The sequence below is a fragment of the Danio aesculapii genome, chromosome 17, assembly GCF_903798145.1.
Source record: "Danio aesculapii chromosome 17, fDanAes4.1, whole genome shotgun sequence".
NCBI classification, from domain to species: domain Eukaryota; kingdom Metazoa; phylum Chordata; class Actinopteri; order Cypriniformes; family Danionidae; genus Danio; species Danio aesculapii.
Window position 1 is genome coordinate 23,268,058 of NC_079451.1, and position 20,786 is coordinate 23,288,843.

Below are 20,786 nucleotides of genomic sequence, written 5' to 3' on the forward strand. Positions count from 1 at the left end.
TAATTGTGTGCTTTGGGGGCTCTGACTATTATTCGTACATTTTGGGAGACTTTGGTAATTAATTGTGCGATTTAGGGGCTATGACTAGTAATTGTGCATTTTGGAGGGTTTGCTGATTAATTGTACATTTTGGGAGCTTGTGAGTAATTGTGTGTTTTATGAGTCTTTGCCAATTAATTGTGCATTTTGGAAGTCTTTGCCAATTAATTGCACATTTTGGGAGATTTTACCGATTAATTGCATGTTTTTTGAGAGCCTTTGGCAATTAATTTGACGATTGATTGTGTGTTTTGAGAGCTTTGATGATTAATAGTGTGTTTTGTGAGGCCTTGCCAATTATGTTTTAGGAAGCTTTGATGATTAATTGTCCGTTTATGAGGCTTCGACGATTAATTATCTGTTTCAGGGCTTTGGCTATTAACTTTCCTTTTTTATTCCAGTCTTTAGTGTGACGTAATCCTCCAGAAATCATTCTAATATGAGGATTTGGTGCTGAAGATTACTTTTTAATTATTATCTTAATATATTTTACCTTACGGTTGTATTTATAAAAAATAAATAAATATATGTTTTTAATTATACATAAAACCATTTTTAATTTTTTTTTATTACAACTATGATGCTTTTCACTAGAATTCTTTGAATGAAAAAGTTCACCATAAGTTTTTTCTGGGTGAAATTAGACCTGGATGTATTCTCAACCAGTTATGTAAGATTCACAAGATGTTTTACTTATTTTTAGTTATTTTACTGACAGCAAGGAAAGGACAATATCTACCATAGACGTATTTTTGTTTTTGTTTGCTTGTTTGCATTCAGTCACGTAGGCATTAGTTAGCACTTGTAGCCATCCCTATGATGACACGTAATTGAAATAAGTAAATCAAATGCTGCCGCTCCTGAAGGTCTCGAATGCTGTTTGCATTGGTCATATGTGAGGGAATGACGCATGTTGGCCATACCATGTTGAAGATCCTCTCCTGTTTCTCCCAGCTCAGATTCCCTTGTCTCCTGGCTGTCCACGCGCTCTGCAGCCGACCTACTTCTGTCATATTCACACATAACCAGCCCACTCCCACTCATTATATATTAGACACACTAAACCTTCATTTTTATTTCTTAATTTCCACATCTTGAACTGAAGTGGTGGAAAAGCAGGCCATGTTTCTGTGCGTAAATCCTGCCTGTTGCTAAGAGAGCTGTTTATATTTTTAATGCAAGCAGGTGGTTCTTGCATAACGTGTTTTGTAATAAAGCCGGTAAGCTAACTGTCAAAGGTCATGTGATGAAGATCAATCCTTTGGAATTGAATATTGTAGTGATTAGGCTACAGGAATGCATTAAACACACATTTAATCAGTCAAATTTGGTAACAAGACACAATGTCAGGCTCTTCTGAATGCAATCAATGCAGCGTTTCATTGCGAAATGACAATGCAGGCTGATCTAATCTGATTACATCAGACATATTTTAATTACACAGCTTACACTTCAGTGCAATCAGTGCAAGTCATTTGTTTATTGAGTATGTGTGTGGGTGTGTGTGTTTGTGCTTTGACAGTATGGAGACACAAATAGGCAGAGGCATGTGATGAAGCAGCTGTAGCTCTGACCGTCTCGGGTTGTTTTCGGGTGGGCAGCAACTTGAAAGATGAGTCTGGGGCAAGTCCTGAGTGTACGAGCATTTTTAGATTGGGTACAGACTGGGCACATGATGTTTTTATTGCTGTTAGACTTGGCCTGCCAGGGTTAGGAAATTTACCCTGATGATTGATTGTCTAATGACTATGGTTCTCTATTTTTTGTCGATAAATTGTCTGTTTTGGGGGCTTTGCCAAATAATTGTTTGGCGGGTTTTGGCAGTTAATAGTATGTTTTTGGGGGCTTTGACAATTAATTGTCTGTTTTTAGGGCTTCATTTTAAGGGCTTTTAATATTAATTGTCAGTTGTGGAAGTTTCTGTGATTAATTGGGGGCTTTATTTATTAATATTTATTTTGGGGCCTTGATGATTAATTTTACTTTTGATGGGCTTACAATAATATGTCAGTTTGGGGGTTGTGTAAATTAATTGTCCACTATGTAGGTGTGGGGAGACTTTGGTAATTAATTTTGTATTTTGGAAAGCTACATCAATTAATTGTTCATTTTGGGGGCTCTGGCATTTAATTGTGCATTTTGAGGGCTTTGGGGATTAATTGTGAATTTTTGGGAGGCTTTGCCGATTAATTGTATATTATAGCCATTAATTGTTATTTTTAGTTCAATCACTTTATTTATAATTGACTATTAATTGTTTTGGGGGCCTTGCCGATAAATTTAGCATTTTGGAAGGCTTTGACGATTAATTGTGCATTTGTTTTGGGAATCTTGATGATTGATTGTGCATTTTGGAAGACTTTAATGATTAATTGTGCAGTATTATATTTTTTCCCTGGGAGGCTTTGACGATTAATTTTGCTTTTTTTCTGGGAGGCTTTGACGATTAATTGTGCATTTTGGAAGGCTTTGCCAATTAATTGTGCATTTTGGAAGGTTTTCACAATTAATTGTGCATTTTTGGAAAGCTTTGACAATTAATTGTGCATTTTGGAAAGCTTTGACAATTAATTGTGCATTTTGGAAGGCTTTGACGATTAATTGTGCATTTTTGGGGGGGATCTTGACAATTAATTGTGCAATTTTGGGAATCTTGGCAATTAATTGTACATTTTGGAAAGCTTTGATGATTAATTATGCATTTTGGAAGGCTTTGACGATTAATTGTGCATTTTTAAAAAAAATCTTGATGATTAATTGTGCATTTTGGAAGGCTTTCACAATTAATTGTGCATTTTGGAAGGCTTTGCCAATTAATTGTGCATTTTTGGAAAGCTTTGACAATTAATTGTGCATTTTGGAAAGCTTTGACAATTAATTGTGCATTTTGGAAAGCTTTGATAATAAATTGTGCATTTTTTGGGGGGAATCTTGACGATTAATTGTGCATTTTGGAAGGCTTTGATGATAATCGTGCATTTTAGAAGGCTTTGACGATTAATCGTGTTTTGTTTTTTGTTTTTTAGGCTTTGACAATTAGTCGTGCATTTTGGAAGGCATTGACGATTAATTGTGCATTTTGGGGAGAAATCTTGCCGATTAATTGTGCATTTTGGAAGGCTTTGACGATTAATTGTGCATTTTTTGGAGTCTGTCAAATAATTTGTATGTACTGTGGCCTTAATTAATTGTGCATTTTGAGGGCTTTGGCATTTAACTGTGCATTTTTGGTGGCTTTGTCGATTAATTGTATATATTGGGGCCTTTGTAATTAATTGTGTTTTGAGGGCTTTGCCAATTAATTGTGCGTTTTGGGAGACATTGTCGATTGATTGAGCGTTTTAGGGGCTGCAACAACTGATTGTGCATTATGAATTGTACATTTTTGGGCTTCAATGATTATGCTTTGACAATTAATTGTGCATTTTGGAGGCTTCAACACTTAATTGTTCATTGTTCATTCAATTGTTCAACGATTATTTGTACATTTGGTGAGCTTTGACGATTAATTAAGCATTTTTGGAAGCTTTAGCGATATGTTGTAGGTTTGGTAAGGCTTTGCTAATTAATTGTGCTTTTTGGGGCCTTTGACAATTAATTGTATGTTTTGGGTGCTTTGATGATTTAGTGTGCATTTTTGAGGCTTTTGTCTTTAGTTGTCTGTTTTGAGGGCTTAGGCGAAAAATCTTTTTTGGGGCTTTGACAATTAACAAGCATTTGAACCCCAGCAAAGTGACTGTGAATTTGAAAGTGCAAGCAAAAGCGCTGACACATTTGAAACAGTGTCTGCTTATTTCTGTTTATGCAACAGACCCATTTTAGACTCAGGCCTGTGGATGGACTTTGTGAGGGTTATTGGAGTTCATCAGGTCTTGTTAGTTGGAAATACTCATTCTTTAGTTTCTGGATTAGTCTTGTGAACTTTTGTTCTGTGCTACATGTTCTTTGGTATGAGTCGTCTCATTTCAGGAAAACTCTTGAAAGCAGAAAAAAGGCCTTCCTGTGAAGTGAAGCGTCAGCTCTGCTTTATCTAGTTCTGTTAGTAAAGAATCAGCACAGTGTACAAAGAGCTCTTGCGGCCAAAGGCCACGGGTGTGATGACATGTAAGCAATCTATTGTTTTCATTCATTGTGTACATCAGGCACCCACAGTGTTTTTTTTTTTCCTTTGATTTAGTGTGTTTCATTCTATCTCACCCAGTGAAAGAATGTTAAGCACCACACAGGAGATAAAATGGATGATCAGGTTTTTCAGATTAAATTTCAGTGACTTATGTATTCTAACAATTAAGATTAAAATGTATTTCTTTTTATAAAACACAATATCAGGTGACATATGCAACAGTTTGTTTAGATATTTTTCTTGACCTGACTTTTTTAACTTGAGTGTCTATGTTGTTAAATCTTAATTCAGCTGAAATATAAAAAATAATTCTTATAAAAATGTATAAATGAATAAATACATATTAAATAAAATACCATAAATTTAATATAATGTAAATAATATTCTAAAGTATTACAACAATTTATCATTTTGTCCTTTAGGAATACCTGTATCGCTTTTGATGAACTTTATGCTAAATAAAACGATTTATTTTTACAAATATAACTGCCCCAAACCTGTTATTTCAGTAACCTGATTAGTTTTTTGTAATTAGCCTATGTAATGACCTGTCATGGAAAGTGGGACGGACAATAAGGAGACAATGTGTGTTAGTGTATCACATGTTATGTTAAGATTTGCTATCAAAGTCCTCAGCACAAAGCCCCCATCATGTGCCATGACGTATAAATGTCATGTCAAGGTTTCTCTATCATATCATAGTGTACAGACAAAACTCCTGCCACATTCCTGCTGAATGTAGGCTGATCTCCAAAGGTCACACAGTTTGAGGCCCTGGATGTCCTTGGGATGCTGCTAGACTGATGTATGGTTTAAAGCTGAACTCACTATAGTCACACAATATGTCCTGTCACTCACATACAGCTGAGAATATTTACAGTATAGTCTGGTATTTGAGAAATTTTATTGTTTGTATAGTGTAATTTAAAATGAACATTGTGTTAATATTGTTTGGTTCGGAGTAGAGTTTTGATTGACTAATTGTACAGTGCGTCCGGAAAGTATTAATAGCGCTTCACTTTTTCCACATTTTTTTATGTTACAGCCTTATTCCAGAATGAATTAAATTCATTTATTTCCTCAATTCTCCACACAATACCCCATAATGACAATGTGAAAAAAGCATTTTTTGTTGCAAGTTTATTAAAAATAAAAAAACCTGAAAAATCACATGTACATAAGTATTCACAGCCTTTGCTCAATACTTTGTTGATGCACCTTTGGCAGCAATCACAGCCTCAAGTCTTTTTGAATATGATGCCACAAGCTTGGCACGCCTGTCTTTGGGAATTTTTGCCCATTCCTCTTTGCAATACCTCTCTAGCTCTATCAGGTTGGATGGGAAGCGACAGTGTACAGCCATTTTCAGATCCCCCTAGAGATGTTCAATAGGATTTAGTTCTGGGCTCTGGCTGGGCCACTCAAGGACATTCACCGAGTTGTTGTGAATGCTTTCCAGATACACTGTATATACCTTATCCATGGTCCGTTATGTATGGATGTCATTAATTTGCATAGTTTTGCGCATACTGTGCACTCAAAACATTTATAGCAGACACAAGGGGAAAAAAGCGAGCACGTATGAGCTTATTTATGACTCTTCAGGCATCAGTTTACCATCTGGGGTTATGGTGTTGTGTCACATTCATTGTGGATAGCATTGTCAGATAGTTATTTGTCTGAAATGGATTGGCATATCATATCTGGTACGTTTTGCTCATAAAAACGTATTATATAAATATAAATATGTATTATATAAAAATACTTGAAGACAGATGAAGTGGGCTAATATCCAGATCCAGGCAGAAACTGCAGACATTGTTTACTATTTCTGCGAAAAAGTTTGTAAAAAAAAAAAAAAGGCGGATTTATGCAGAATGATTTTGCGAGTATAGTAACTAAAAACTTAAAACATTAGATAAGGTTTTTAACAATTAAATAAAGTAATAATACACTTTTTTAAGGTTTAAAATGCAAATTCAATTAGAACCAATTGTTTGGTTAACAAAAGATAAGATCATAAGATAATAAGTCGTATAAAAATTTTACTATTTATTCATAAGTATTGGTGATATTTTTTTAAAAAACTCAATAGATATATATTTATACACAATTATATTAATAAATAAATAATGGCCTAAAAATATCTACAAATTCGGTGTGGTCCTACTAATAACTAAATGGGATAATCCTTTTAAGCGTCATGTCTTAGCCTTTTCACAATATTCTCCTTTTTTTTTTTTTAAATGCCTAATGACCCTTTTATATTTGGTAAGAAAATAACAGACTTACAGTAACAAACTATTTTCTAACAAGGATTTTCTAACATTTACAGCAGCTGTTGCAAATTAGACATTACATTTAGTCATGACATGGCTCTATTAAGTTGTCATTTTTTTTATACATTTTATATACAGTAAAAACTATCTCTCTTGCATTTTGAGTTTCATTTGCATATCATTTTATGCTCTTGACAATGGCACTCAAGTAGACAATTATTAAGGTGATCAATTAATTGATCAGTACTTTAAAAGATCAACAATCATGGAAAATTATTTGGAGATTTATATTAGTTGTGAGGTTTTAATCATTTTTTTTTGTATTCAGCTGTTGTCTTGTGTTTGTGCTACAGACATAAATGATTGTAATGACGTGACAAATCTCTGTTGTTTCCTCTCAGGTCATGTGAGGTTTCTCAGTTTGTCGTGTGGCAGTCAGAACGTTTGGGCATGCGATACTAATGGAATGGTGTATTTTCGGGTTGGAACTCAACCTTTGAACCCCAGCATGATGCTCCCAGCCTGGATCTGCATCGATCCTCCTGAACAGGTAAACAAGATTTCTGATTGAAATACATCACTTAAATTTTCATAAAAGTTAGTATTTTTGCATTGTTGGCATTAGTGTGTGTTTTAATTATTTATATCATTTTAATAAATGTTTATTTTATTTTTACCTATTTGAGCTATTTAAACATAAAAGCTATACAAACTAAAAGCTATAGCACTGAAAAAAGGCAATATTTTCTACAGGCAAACTATCTGAAATGAAATAATTTAAAAATGTATTTATTATGTTTTAATTACTGACTTAAAATTGATATTAAAAATGTTAGGATTAGAGAACAGGAAAACCTAGTTTCATTTGAATGTTAGTGTAGCACAAACTAAAGTCAGACTTAATGTCAACTTAGTATCAATTTATTGAAAAAAAATAAATAAATAAGTATTTGTTTTGCATACTTTCTAAATCATATACACTATTTACAAGACTAGGCAAAACCCCTTCCACGCCTAAATTCTGTTTAAAGTGGTATTTTTTAATAAAACTGATTTAAAAAATTGGAACATTTTACATACTGCATTGAAAGTTTACATACTGCAGCTTTAAATGTAATATTTTAATACACAGTTCCTACAATGATCCAGCTCAGCATCATTTATCCCATTGAACACACTATATAATGGTTCACCAACCTAATGTGCTTTTCTTTTCCCGATGTTTTCTTTGAGCAGCCTGCTGGGCTTCTTCTAGTGAAGATTCAGACCAGTCCTAATGACCGCATGCTGTGGGCACTGGACAACAGAGGCAATGTGCTCGTACGTATCGGCATCACTGAGGAGATGCCTGTTGGGACAGCCTGGGAGCACATTCCTGGTATGCCACCATTACATAATCTCATTCAATGTTTTTATTTATTTATTTATTTTTGGCTGAGACTTTCAAAATTAAGTTCATTTTCATAGGTGGCTTTTTTTTAAAGATTTATTTATCAGATTTTTTTGGCAGTTAACAAACAAAAGTGTTGAAAATAAGAGAGAAAATTAGAGAAAATAACAGTACAAATAGAAAATGAAAATATATAACAGTACAAAATGTATTAAAAAAACAAACAAAAAAAACACTATAACCCTCATATTGTGTAGGTGACTTTCTGACTGGTCCTTGTATTGTTTTTTGTTTTTCTTCTTGTAGGACTTCAGGCATGTCAGTTGGTTCTGAGCATGAGGACTGCTTGGGTTCGTCTTGCTAACGGTGAAGTGGCTCGTCGATACGGAATTACAGAGAAAAACCCTGCTGGAGATTACTGGAAGAAGATCCCGGGACTGGCCAGCTGCCTTGCAGGTGAGCTTTTAGGATCAATTAAGGCAAACAAATAATAATAATAATTTCTTGCACCTTCCATTTTTTAGATTTTGTGCTTTTTGCTATTTCCATTTTTTTTTTGTCAGTCCTTTAAAAAGAAAACATTCAAAAAAACTTTTTAAGTGTCTCTTTTATTGCACTTCTTCAGTTTGTGTCTATAGATTTCACTTACATTACATATCTTCAAAGGAAATTTTTAGAAAAAGATTTTTTTTTCTCTTCTCTCCTGCACTAAGCCTTAAATCTTCAGCTCAGCAGCACTTACATACACCAAACTTCACTTTTATTCATATCTATGTTCTAAAGGATTTTTAAAGGTGCCTTATGGCCTGTTTCCACTGAGTGGTACGGTACGGTTCAGTTTGGTACGCTTTTATGGCCGTTTCCACTGTCAAAAGGCGTACTGAACTGTACCGTACCACTTTTTTGGTACCCTTTCGAAAGGGTACCAAACACGAGAAAGGGTACCAAAAGGCAAAGCTAGACGCACAGCTGAACTTTATTGGTTTACAGAGAAACGTCATTCGCTTGCTCAACAAGCCAGAATGAAAACAAAGGAGCCGCCATGTTCAAAATACACAGCCGAGAACACATGTAAATATATATATATATATACATATAATAACGAGCCATGGTTGACCCGAGTTCAAACAAAACTTGTCGTCGTCTTGATGAACAGCCACAAAGCCAAAAAGAAGAGCCCTGCGCCCCTTAGTTTTTTACAAGCCAGTCTGAAGTGTGAGCAGTTTCCCTTTCTTGCTTGCGCTCGCGTGCGCGTCTATATCTAAATTAACAAACTTCTTCAGCTTAGGATAATAATTATTGACGTTATTGGGTTTACTGTCGACATGTATTCGAGCAAGAATGACGTCGACTGAAACTCTTTCATACACCACGCCCACCAAAAGGGTACCCTTGGTAGTGGAAATGCAAGCCTGATAAAGGTGACCCGTACCGTATTGTACCAGTCAGTGGAAACGAGCCATTAAAATACAATAGCTACGTTTCCATCCAATTATGCAAATTAAATTTCTGCACAAAACTGTAATATTGCATAAAAGACATGCCAATAATACAGCGTTTCCTTCCAATGGGAGCAAAATCATTCCTTCCTGAGTAACTGGCACCAAATATCAAAAGTAAAAATGGAATTCGCTATGGTAGGAGAAGCTGTGTAAATCTTTTCTTTATTTAATAAATTACTTGCACATCAGAAGACACACAATAAGCACATGGTGGCATTTGAAGGCATGAGATGTGAAGCACAGACACTCTTGACAGTTCTGGAGGTAATTAATAATATAATAACACTAATACTGAAATAGTTAAGGTGTTTTAGAATAACCAAAATAACATTTCTTTAAAACAATGTGCTCAGCCTGCTGGTGTGTCCATTCACACATTTTTTATCATCACAAGATCTCTTATAACAAAATCACATGATCTTTTTTAGTGCACATACTGGAATTTGTTTGGTAAAAGTGTTTACATTATAGTTCGTTGTTTTCTTATCAAATAAAAGGTTTATCCAACTCAGTTATGCGCATACATTTAATTTTATATGCGTACATCCAAAATGCCCATAAACATTGGATGGAAACATAGCTAGAAATACAATATGTTCAATTGTTCTCTGATATCCACATGTAAGGTATGCGGCTTGGGTAAGTGCAAATTTTTATTGAGATTTTACACTCAAAGGGATTACATGAGAACGAGGAAACAATAGTGTTTGAGGCTCACAGTGTGACCGTTTCCATGTACTGAACTCTTATTATTCAACTATGTCTACTGTATATATAGATTATAGATTTTCATTCTATGGCACTTTTAACTGTGGAATTTGTTCCTACATAATTTCCCTGATTTTATGCAAGATTTTATTCTACAAAAGATGTTCTGACCATTTGCAGTATTTTTATAATTATGAAGATATTAAAAAATCTTTCTTTTTTTTCTTAAATAGTGTAGACTGTTAAATACTTGTAGTTTATTTTGATAAAACAACAAACAAAAGAAATTGCCAAAAAAAAAATCTCTGTAAAATCTCTATTATTTCTAAACTTCATCCCATTTCATTCAATTCAATTCATCTTTATTTCTATCGCACTTTTACGATGTAGATTTTGTCAAAGTAGCTTAACATAGAAGTTCTAGTAAATTGAAACTGTGTCAGTCCCGTTTTCAGAGTTGAATTTCAGTTTAGCTTATTTCAGTGTGTTTTAAATTTCACTGCTGAAAGTCCAAACACTGAAAAGCAAATCCATCGATGTGCAGCTTCACAAGTCCCAAACCAAGCAAGTTTGTTCCTCGCCACTAGGGGACAGTGACGAGGAGCAAAACTTCATCAATTGACGAAAGTGAAGGGGGAAAAAAACTGCAGAGAAACCAGGCTCAGTTGGGCATGACCATTTCTCCTCTGGCCAAACTTCCTGTGCAGAGCTGCAGTCTAGGCACCTGGGCTGGAGAACGCTGGACGTCCATCGTGGAGAAGCTGCAGGTGTGAGTAGGTCACTGGGGGATTTACAGGCTGGCCCATGTGATCAGTGTGAAGACTCGTCTGTCACTGGGGTCTTTCAGGAATCAGTCTCAAGCTCTCCACGACCACCACAGCAGCTGGTCAGGATACAGCCTGGTCTAGGATTATGAAGACCTCGGGATGATGAAAAACAGACTAACATAAGCGTAGATGCCGTTCAAATTATAATGTCTTTGGGATGTGTTCCGGTTGCCCTAAATAATGCACACTAAGGGCGTACTCACATTATGTACAGTTGCCTTGAACCGGGCCAAAGCATGCTTGTCCCCCCTCCCGTCTCCCCTGATGGTCGCACTCACATTACATTTGGGCCTGGGCATGTTTACGTCATCGATGATGCGCTGTTCAGCAAGCGTTCTCGCTCAACACAATGGAGATTTCTTCAGTTATATTGTTTTAGTCGTTTGGGATGCAGTGACACTCAGTCAAATATTTCGCTGAACAGATCTGCCACTTTTGACGCTCATAAACAATCATAAAGTCCTCGTGCTGCAGGAATTAGGAGGTTTGCTGAAGGCGCAGCTGTCGTGCAGTGAGGGTTTTGCGTCTTTAATAAACTACAACAGTTTGCGTTCATTGAACAGTAAGAATGATTAATAAATCCATATGAAACAAACCTGTAAAAGTCACATCTAGCTTTCAGTTTCGGCCTCAGGTGCGTTTTGCACTCACACACAAGCGTACCACGCCTGAGCCCAAGTGAACTGCTTTGGCAGACCTCTTCCAACCGGGCCAATAGAACCGTGCCTGTGCCCGATTCAGAGCACTCACAGTTCTCAAATGATCCGGGAAACGGGCCTGGGCACGGTTCAGATAGCATAGTGTGAGTAGGCCCTAACAATCCTTTAGAGGATTTGAATTTCAAAAGCATTTGTGTTTTATGTGTATGCAGATGCTAAGAGATGTGTCTTTAATCTAGTTTTAAACTGATAGAGTGTGTCTGCTTCCCGAACTGTGCTAGGAAGGCTGTTCCAGAGTTTAGGTGCCAGATATGAGAAAGATCTACCGCCTACAGTTGATTTTGTTATTTTGGGAATAATTAATTGTCTAGAATTAATTGAGCGTAGTGGACATGAGGGGCTATAATACGCCAGGAGCTCCTTCAAATACTGTGGAGCTAAGCCATTCAGGGCTTCGTTGTGTTAGAAATGTATGCCAATCTGCGGCCTATTTAAACATAACATTTGACAAAACTCGTAATATAATAATTCTCAATGAATTGTCAAGAAAAACACTCATCCAGGAAATTATTGTGATTATTAGTTGTTGTTTTTTTTTTTTAACCTTGTTCACTAATAATAAAATGAATATCTGCACATGGTAATGATGTAAACCGAGCGAGTGTCTCTCTTTCGCAGTGACCCCGATGGATGAACTGTGGGCTGTTTCTCCAACTGGGGCTCTGAATCAGCGGCTCACCAAGACTCTGCAAAACAATAGGAGCAAAAACCATGTCAACGCGGGATCTCTGAGCGGAGAGGAGCTGGAGGAAGAGTGGGAGGTGATTTAAATGCCACAAATTGTGTTGAAGCATCCCAGAAATCACTGTTCTGTGACATTTCTTTCTAGGCACTTTACTCATTTCTGCTTAAAAGAGTAGTTCAACTGGACAAAAAGGAAAAGCTGTCATCATTTACTCGCCCTCGTGTTGTTTAAATGCGTAAGAGTAGATTACGGTCTGTTAAACCTACATGAGGTGTGGTAAGTGGAAAAAAAAGAAGAAAAAAAAACAGTACCGTGTGCACCTTGTGACCCGAAAATGTTTACCTATTTTGTTTAATCTAGCACGTTATTTGATTAGTTTTAAAATGTATATTCACAGTAAGATCTTTTATTTTTAACTTGTATTAATCTGTGAAGGAGACTCGGTTTATGCATTACCATTCAAAATTGGGGTCAATACGGGTTTTTTTTACGTTTCTTTAAAGAAATTAATTATTTTATAAGATGCATGAAGTTGATCAAAATGAAGAGTTTTACAAATAAATGCTTCATTTTAGTTGTCAGTAATCCTGAAATCAGTCATTTTAACAAAATATCAGGCAGCACAGGGGTTTTTAATATTGATTATTATAACAAGAACTGTTTAGTAATGTTTCAGTCAGCTTATTAGATGGATACATGATTTCTGAGCAGTTATAAAAACTGAACTGGCTTCAGATTTCCTTGCAAATTCTGGATGAGTAAATTAAAAGTAGTGCTGTACATCTTATCAAAATCAGATTAATATTAATCAGATTTAAGAAATTGTAAAAGGTTTGAACTAAATTGACACTTTATGACCGTCAGATAACATTAAGTATCTGAAGCATCTTTACAACAGCCTGTCAAAATAAAAGTTTGGTTTAATCTGATGAACTGGGGCAGAAATATATTGCTATCATACAGTAATCGTACATCCGCTGTGTAAAACATATGCTGGATAAGTTGGCAGTTCATTCCGCTGTGGCAACCCCTGATGAATAAAGGGACTAAGCTGAAGGAAAATGAATGAATGATGTTATAATAACATAAATGATATTAATGCAATGTAATTTTAAGAACTTGATCTTTTTTCTCAAATCATATTTGAGAGAAAATTCAAACATATTCCTTAAAAATGTCATTTTAGACAAATGTCTAAAAGCTGGGTCACACTTTAGTTTAAGGTGTCCTTGTTACAGTGTAACTATTGATTTAACTACTGAGTAACATTAATTACATGTACTTACTATGTGTTTAGGGTTAGTTGCATGTAATCATGCATAATTAGCTGTAATTAATATAGTAACATGTGTACTAAGGTCACCTCAAAATAAAGTGTTAACAATGGTTGTTAAATTGAATCAGTTTGATGACTTAAGACTGAGAATTAAAATCAGAAAAGGCTGAATACTGAAAATGTGGAAAAACAGAAAAAATATGGGAAATTGGGACAGAGAGCATATTTTAACGGTCTAAGCGCAAAGTCTAAAGTGCAAAAGCATTAAGGATGTGTCCGAATCCACATTTGCTATTTTAAGGATGGAAAAATACACTTTGCACGCAGGCGCATGGTCTAACAGGGCTGTGCTTATTCTCTTAATGAGTTATGAGTGTGTTTTGAGCATAACGTGCATTAAACCAATCAGAGTCTTATCTCCCATTCCCTTTAAGTCAGTTGCGTCACACCATGGCACGTTTGCTATTTACATGATGGACTTTGTAAGTGGAAAAACTGAATGGAAAAATTGAACGCTTCACTAGCGAGAAAACAGTTAAACAGACCATCTGCAGCGGAGGATAAAGAACGAGCCTCCTCCATTGGCCAATTTACTTTCTCTTAACTTTACTTTCGCTCTTTACTTTACTCCTTTACTTTTCGTGGATTAAGAAACGATGTTGTACGAACTCCACTGAAGACATCCATTAGCCTACATATTTAATTTTGTTTGTTAAGAGCAAAGCTTTATTTCAAAACTATTTCTAAATTCAGTTCTAATTTCTAGCAAACGAATAAATGAACGATAATAATGGAAGTGTGGTCAAAGTTATATCCAAACACATGTCCTTATCTTATGCCCCATATGTGGATGCAAACGTCTTCAAAACCTGACAAGTGGACAAATCTAAGCTTGTTTTTATTAAAACAAATATAAATATGCATATAATAAATAATACTGCTAATAATAATAAAACATTACACAAATGCAAATTGTTATGAATTAACCGAAAAAAGCCCCCCCGACATGAAGGCATGGAGGTAGTGTTTATATATATATATAGTAAATAATAATTTTTGTAACTTTTAATCCTTTATTATTTTTTTCATATGTAAAGATATTTGTGTATTGCTGGACACCCTGTGTGTATTAAGCATTTGGACCTGCATAGATGCATAACTAATGCACTCTGCACTGGACTTTAGACCAGGTTTTACTTGGTCAATGTCGCAGTCTATTTCAGTTTCTCAAAATCCCAACAATGCGCCTTAACACACCTTCTTTATAGACCAGCACACCCATGGGTCCACACAGTAGCACAAATGGATTTACTATTTAAACAACGTGGTGCAAAATGTGAAAATTAGGGTTGTGCTGGTCTGAAAATGGCAACAAATCGCACCAAACACGTCTTGCGCCTTATTGCGCCAGGTGTATGATAGGGCCCATAATGTTAAAATGATTTTTTATAGATCACATGATGTCTTGCAATTACATTTTGATCTACGTTCAGATAAAACATAAATTATTATTAATTCTTTTAAGTTATAATAACATTTTACAATATTAGATTTTGCTGTCATTTTAATCAACTAAATGCAGATTTATTTTTATGATTATTTTTTAACCTTATGGACCCCAAATTTTTGAATGGCATTGTATCCTAAAGCACTTTGCTTGTATACAGCTATAAGGAAATATTTAATGTAAATCCATTTTAAGCTGTGCGCTACTGCTTCAGATGAATAGATCATGTAAATATCAAACACATTTCACTGTATCATTATAGTTAGAGGAATTCTATGTCACAATATAGTTAGACTAACAAACAAGAGACCATTTGGAAAGTTTTATAAATCTAATCGTCATTGGAAAGGGAAGCTAGGCTTAAGTTGGCTTTTGTTGAGGATGTAAAGGGATTGAGCTTTATCTGTAAATACACTTGTATCATGTTAAATACTTGACAGGAGTAAAATCACAGTAGCATTCGGCACATATCTATACTGTAGTCATGTGTTCCAGTTTAATGTGAGTTCTTTTAAAACGACGGTTCGACTTTTAACTTTTAACAGAGCAGTTATCTGAATTTACTACTTGGTTGATAGAATCTATCATAGTCTGTTACGAATAAACTGTATATTATTAATGCCAGACAAGCATTCCTCCTCATATACGTCCATATAAAGAGCGCATCTAATCTATCATAGATAAGACAACTAAACATGAATTCAGCGCTAGATCTGATGTTTGATTTCCTCACCTCTCTCTCTCTTTAGTGTCTGACTGTGAAGTGTTTGTCAATCTTCCTTTTTTTGACACCTCAGTAATGCATCATATGCAAATCATCGAATGACCATGTAAGCATTGCTGCAGTTTTAGCTCTTTGTATGTTATGTTGGCTGTTGTTTTGGCCTATTGTATGCCAGTAGTTTCAGTTCTGCACTTGTAAGTCAGATTAAAGTGATTAATGTGGTACACCGGGCATGTAATGCTAAGCCAGTGTGGTTTAAGTGGTGAAGCCGCTACATGTGAACTCACATTATAGACTTGTAAGGTCTTACTCCATGCTTAGTCATGACAAACTTCCAAATAAAATGTTTACAGTAAGTGGCTCAGCGTGATTCTGTGGCTTATTTTCAACTCTGTTTAATTTTTTCATCAAGAATCTGGATTCAACCTTTAATCCGGAGACATGCTGACATTGTGGCATTGTGGCATTTCATTGTGGCTTAAAGATTTGGTCTTCTTTTTAAAACTTGTGAAAATTAAATACAATATTAGAGGTAGAGGAGAACAGTTTTTTTGAAAAATGGCAACAATTTATTGCATTCTTTAATGACTTAAAAACATTAGATGTGGATTGTGAGAAGGTAGATGTGTATGTATGTACAGTTGAAGTCAGAATTATTAGCCCCTCTTTGAATTTAAAAAAATATATATTTTCCAGATGATGTTTAACAGAGAAAGGAAATTTTCACAGTATGTCTGATAATATTTTTTCTTCTGGAGAAAGTCTTATTTGTTTTATTTTGGCTAGATTAAAAGTAGCTTTTAATTTACAAAAAAACATTTTAAGTATAATATTATTAGCTCTTTTAAGCTATATATTTTTTCAATAGTCTACAGAACAAACCATTGTTATACAATAACTTGCCTAATTATTCTAACCTGCCTAGTTAACCTAATTAACCTAGTTAAGCCTTTAAATGTCACTTTAAGCTGTATAGAAGTGTCTTGAAAATTATCTAGTCAAATATTATTTACTGTCATCATGGCAAAGATAAAATAAATCAGTTATTAGAAATCTTATCAGTTATTAGTTATTACAACTATTATGTTCAGAAATGAGTTAAAATAATCTTCTGTCCCTTAAACAGAAATTGGGGAAAAAGTAAATAGGGGGGGCTAATAATTCAGGGGGGCTAATAATTTTGACTTCAACTGTAAATGGTATGTTGTTGTTTTTTTCTGTATTTGTATTTATTTTATTTATTATTATTATTATTTATTTATTTTTATTTAATTATAAAAAATCTTCAGATGTTGATTGTTTTATTTGGGGATTGTTTTGTTGGTTGTTGTAAAATGTAAAATGCTATTTGCAAGAATAAAAAAAAAAAGAATCAAAAATGCACCATTGTAAAAAAAGAATTATAATATTTATATCGCATCTGATTTAGCACAGCCATTTGCAATATTTATAATAAGAGGAAATTATCTTAATGAACATTTTGGAAATATTTGGGAGAGTGCTTATCATGATTCTAACAGCATTCTTAAATGTATGAATGAATACATTTCAACAGTGACAACTAGGCCTGCGCGGTTAATCGATTTTAAACCGAAATCGTGATTTAAAAAGGTGCAATTTTCAAATCGCAAAAGCTGCTATTATTTTGATTATTTCTTAGGTTTTTATATCTATAAATAAGATTTTATATATGTTTTATTGAATTGAATTTAAAATGCTGTAGTTATTTTCTTAATTTGTCATCACAACTGACAACTTAAGAAAATATGGTTTTAAATAAACAGAAGCATACTTTGTGATTATGCTTGGTCTTTCTTTGGTGCTGTTAAAACCACCACATCAAACCTGCAGTTTGATAAATAATAACATTATTTATCAATATGTGGCTCTTTTTGGATTCTCGGAAGCTATAGAAATTAAAAATGTAAAACAGGAAATACATTGGGACCATTGTTTTTGTTTACATCCCTCAAAATGGTCTATAGTAAATCGCAAATTGCTATTTTGATCAGATAAATTGCAATTAGATTTTTTTTTCTCCAAATCATGCAGCCCTAGTGACAACATTTGAGAGTATTAGAAAAGTTTAGGGAGTGTATGTTTGTCATCTAAAGAATACGTGTTGTGGAAATCAAAATATAAATCACATATAAGCAAACAAGGCTTCTACTGAAATAGCGCTTGAAACCAAAACATGAATTCAAATGTAAACTGTATGTATATTAATTTTTGTATTGCAAAAAATAATAATGAATTCTTCAAAGAGGAGTTGCAATCAAAAAATGCAGAGAAGTACAATGCAGGGGATCTGCTTTACATTTATTTTGCCTCATGAAGTTGGTTGAATGTATGTCTTTTGTGTAGATTAAAAAAAAAATAATAATAGAAAAGCTTTGATTTTTGGTATCTTGCACAATCATCATCACAGTTACTTAAATGTAGTTTTAATGGTTTATTATCATTTTAATAAGAATGATTTGCCCATACCCATGTTATAAACAGGCGGAAGCACATATTAGTGTTAAAGACAGATTAGTTTTAGTTCCTACAAGCCAGGATAAGCCGAATAAGACACATTAGGACAACAACAAATGCAAAAAATATATATTTTAATCATTTTACAACATGTTTCACAACGCATCCCTAATGTACAACACTATTGACATATTTACAAATCCTTCCACATACACTCAAAACCTGAATACTTCAAGAAACAACCGAGTCAAACAAACAATGCACTTTATTAGCTTTTCAGTTCCAGCACATCAAGCCTGATCGAGTCTGAAGTCCAGGGGCTTCAGGAAGTCCGGCAGCGAGTCCAGCTGCTCTGTGGGAATGGACTGACTGAGCTTCTGCATGGCTTGCACGAACAGTGATGGAGGCGATGATCCGCTGAGCCACTGGAAGGCCTGCTCTCCTATAAGAGCCCTCCACACATCTCCATTGTCCTGCAACTGTCTCTTCATCTGGAAGCGAAATGTGGGCATGAACAGAAGGAGGTAACCGAGGCAGATGCGCTTCGTGCGCCTGTCAAAGTCACTCTGGAAGATCTGCTGGAGTAAACAGTCTAGAGGGGTGTTCCCTGTCAGGTCCGTTGCGTAAGGGCAAGCCCCGTGACCCAGCAGGAGGATCAAGCACTCGGGACGCACCAGATCACACGCGAGGTGCAGCGCCGTTTTGCTTCCGTCCGTGTGAACGCATCCGTGCCGGTTGAGGAAGCTCTGTTTCTCGCAGTCTGCGAGATCCTTAATGGTCTCCATCATCATTTTCAGGATGTTGATGCGGTTGTAGCGGACGGCGATGGATAGGTGTGGTGCAGTGGATGACTGGCAGCAGCAGAAACTTCTACTGGGCATCTCGAGCGCGCGGGAGGAGAATATTTTGAGTAAATAGCGCGCGTACTGCTGGTGATCATGAACCAGCGCGTACAGAAGCGCCTCTGACGGGGAGTACGCGCACGCCTGTCCGTCGTCTTCCCAATGAAACACCTCCATGGTCCGCATGTCCTCGAGGACCCACACCGGCAACAGGTCCCGTACAGCCTGGTAAAACGCGAAGGATGTTTTTTGACATTGTTTTGGGGATTTATAATCCGCGCGGCTGCCGTACATCCCCAAATCCAAAGGCATTGTTGAGGCTGTTTGGATTTTAAAAAATGCGATTTAACAGTGAATACTCAGTGCAAATACTGAGACATCTGTGGGAATATAAATATGAGAAATAAAGCGGTAATCTCGTACGATAAAGTCTAAAACCGCTCAGCCGCCTTCAAACCCCACTACAAACTCAGGCGAGAGTTTATATATGCTGGGCAGTGCGTGTTGCTTTGCGCATATCGCTGCGCTCTTTGTCATTGGATGCGAGCGCGCGTCACAAGGGTACAAAGTGCTCCAACTTTTCCTTATTAGTGTAGACCACATGTACGTATGTTTGGGCGCTATCGAGTGACCCTCGCGCATTCAGTACATTCAACACGGCTCTTACATAATATTCCACAGGCTGAGCCATGCGCGCTTTCACGGCCTGATCTGTTTATCATCGTCGGCGCGCTCTGGTTCAGAAATGATTTATCGTTATGGGTCAGTGATTGACTGATTAAGTGTTTTTATTAAAGCGTTATTAAATGCCTATAAGAGTTGTTAAAAGAGGTTTTTGGAAGTCAGCGGCAAAAGTATGTACAAGTACAACTGAAATATAATCCGGTTTAAGACTCCAGATTTGAGAGTGCTTGAATGAAATGCAGCAAGAGTCAAACACCTCATCAAAGGCTGACTGAGATGTGTTGAGGATCAGGTGCGCCATCTAGCGAATAAAAAATAAGGATCGCATTAAAAAAAAAAGGTTATTTACTGGAGCTGATGGTTTTAGGTAGATCATTTACCGTCCATGGGACTTTTTAACTGTGATTTTTTTTTTTATTCACCTCATGTTTCGAGGAGGAACCAAAAATAATTCCTCAGTGACATTGCTGTCAAAACACCATATTTACTGGCACACTATTTTGTGGTCAGAAATGGCCGCACAGAAAATTCATGTAAAATGAATTTTTCTATTGGAAACTTTACTCTTTACTGCATACAAAATGTTACTGAAAGCTATTTTAATATTGTTAATAACTAGGTATTTGCATAGACTGGTCAACAGACAAAAATGCAAAACTATTGATCACAGAGGGGTCATTTTCTCCTTTTATGTTCTATGAAATGAAAGCATAACTTTTATTGTAGGTTTAAAGGATTAATGTTTTTTTTGTGAAGAAAAAAAATAATAATGAAAATAAAACAAGCTAAATAGTTAAAATAAAAAGTAAATAAATTATATTTGTTTTAAATTTGGAGCTCATTCATACCCACAACCTATTTGAATCAAAACCACATGTTCTAGTTTAAGTGAGGTTTGAAGTCTATCTGTACCTGCAGCTACTGTTTTTTTTTTTTAATTATTATTTATTTATTTATTTATTATGTTACCAGTAACCAAGGATGGGCAGTATTTATGATACAAGTA

The 20,786-nt window shown here is 35.4% G+C and overlaps 2 protein-coding genes across 3 annotated transcripts in view; one reads left to right on the top strand and one right to left on the bottom strand.

The window, feature by feature from the left end:
- tecpr2 (tectonin beta-propeller repeat containing 2) overlaps positions 1–16,135 on the top strand; it is a 32,879-nt gene extending 16,744 nt beyond the window's left edge. For both annotated transcript variants that reach the window (XM_056476612.1, XM_056476613.1), the window contains exons 17-20: positions 6,843–6,991; positions 7,678–7,819; positions 8,138–8,287; positions 12,206–16,135. In XM_056476612.1, coding sequence (XP_056332587.1) covers positions 6,843–6,991; positions 7,678–7,819; positions 8,138–8,287; positions 12,206–12,357 — 593 coding nt within the window. In that variant the 3' untranslated portion in view covers positions 12,358–16,135. The remainder of the gene's footprint in view (positions 1–6,842; positions 6,992–7,677; positions 7,820–8,137; positions 8,288–12,205) is intronic.
- A 2,236-nt stretch (positions 16,136–18,371) lies between these two features.
- Positions 18,372–19,559, bottom strand: ankrd9 (ankyrin repeat domain 9). Its single transcript, XM_056476834.1, has one exon. The coding sequence runs from the start codon at positions 19,406–19,408 to the stop codon at positions 18,545–18,547; it is 864 nt and encodes a 287-aa protein (XP_056332809.1). The 5' UTR covers positions 19,409–19,559; the 3' UTR covers positions 18,372–18,544.
- Between the last annotated feature and the right edge of the window lie 1,227 nt (positions 19,560–20,786).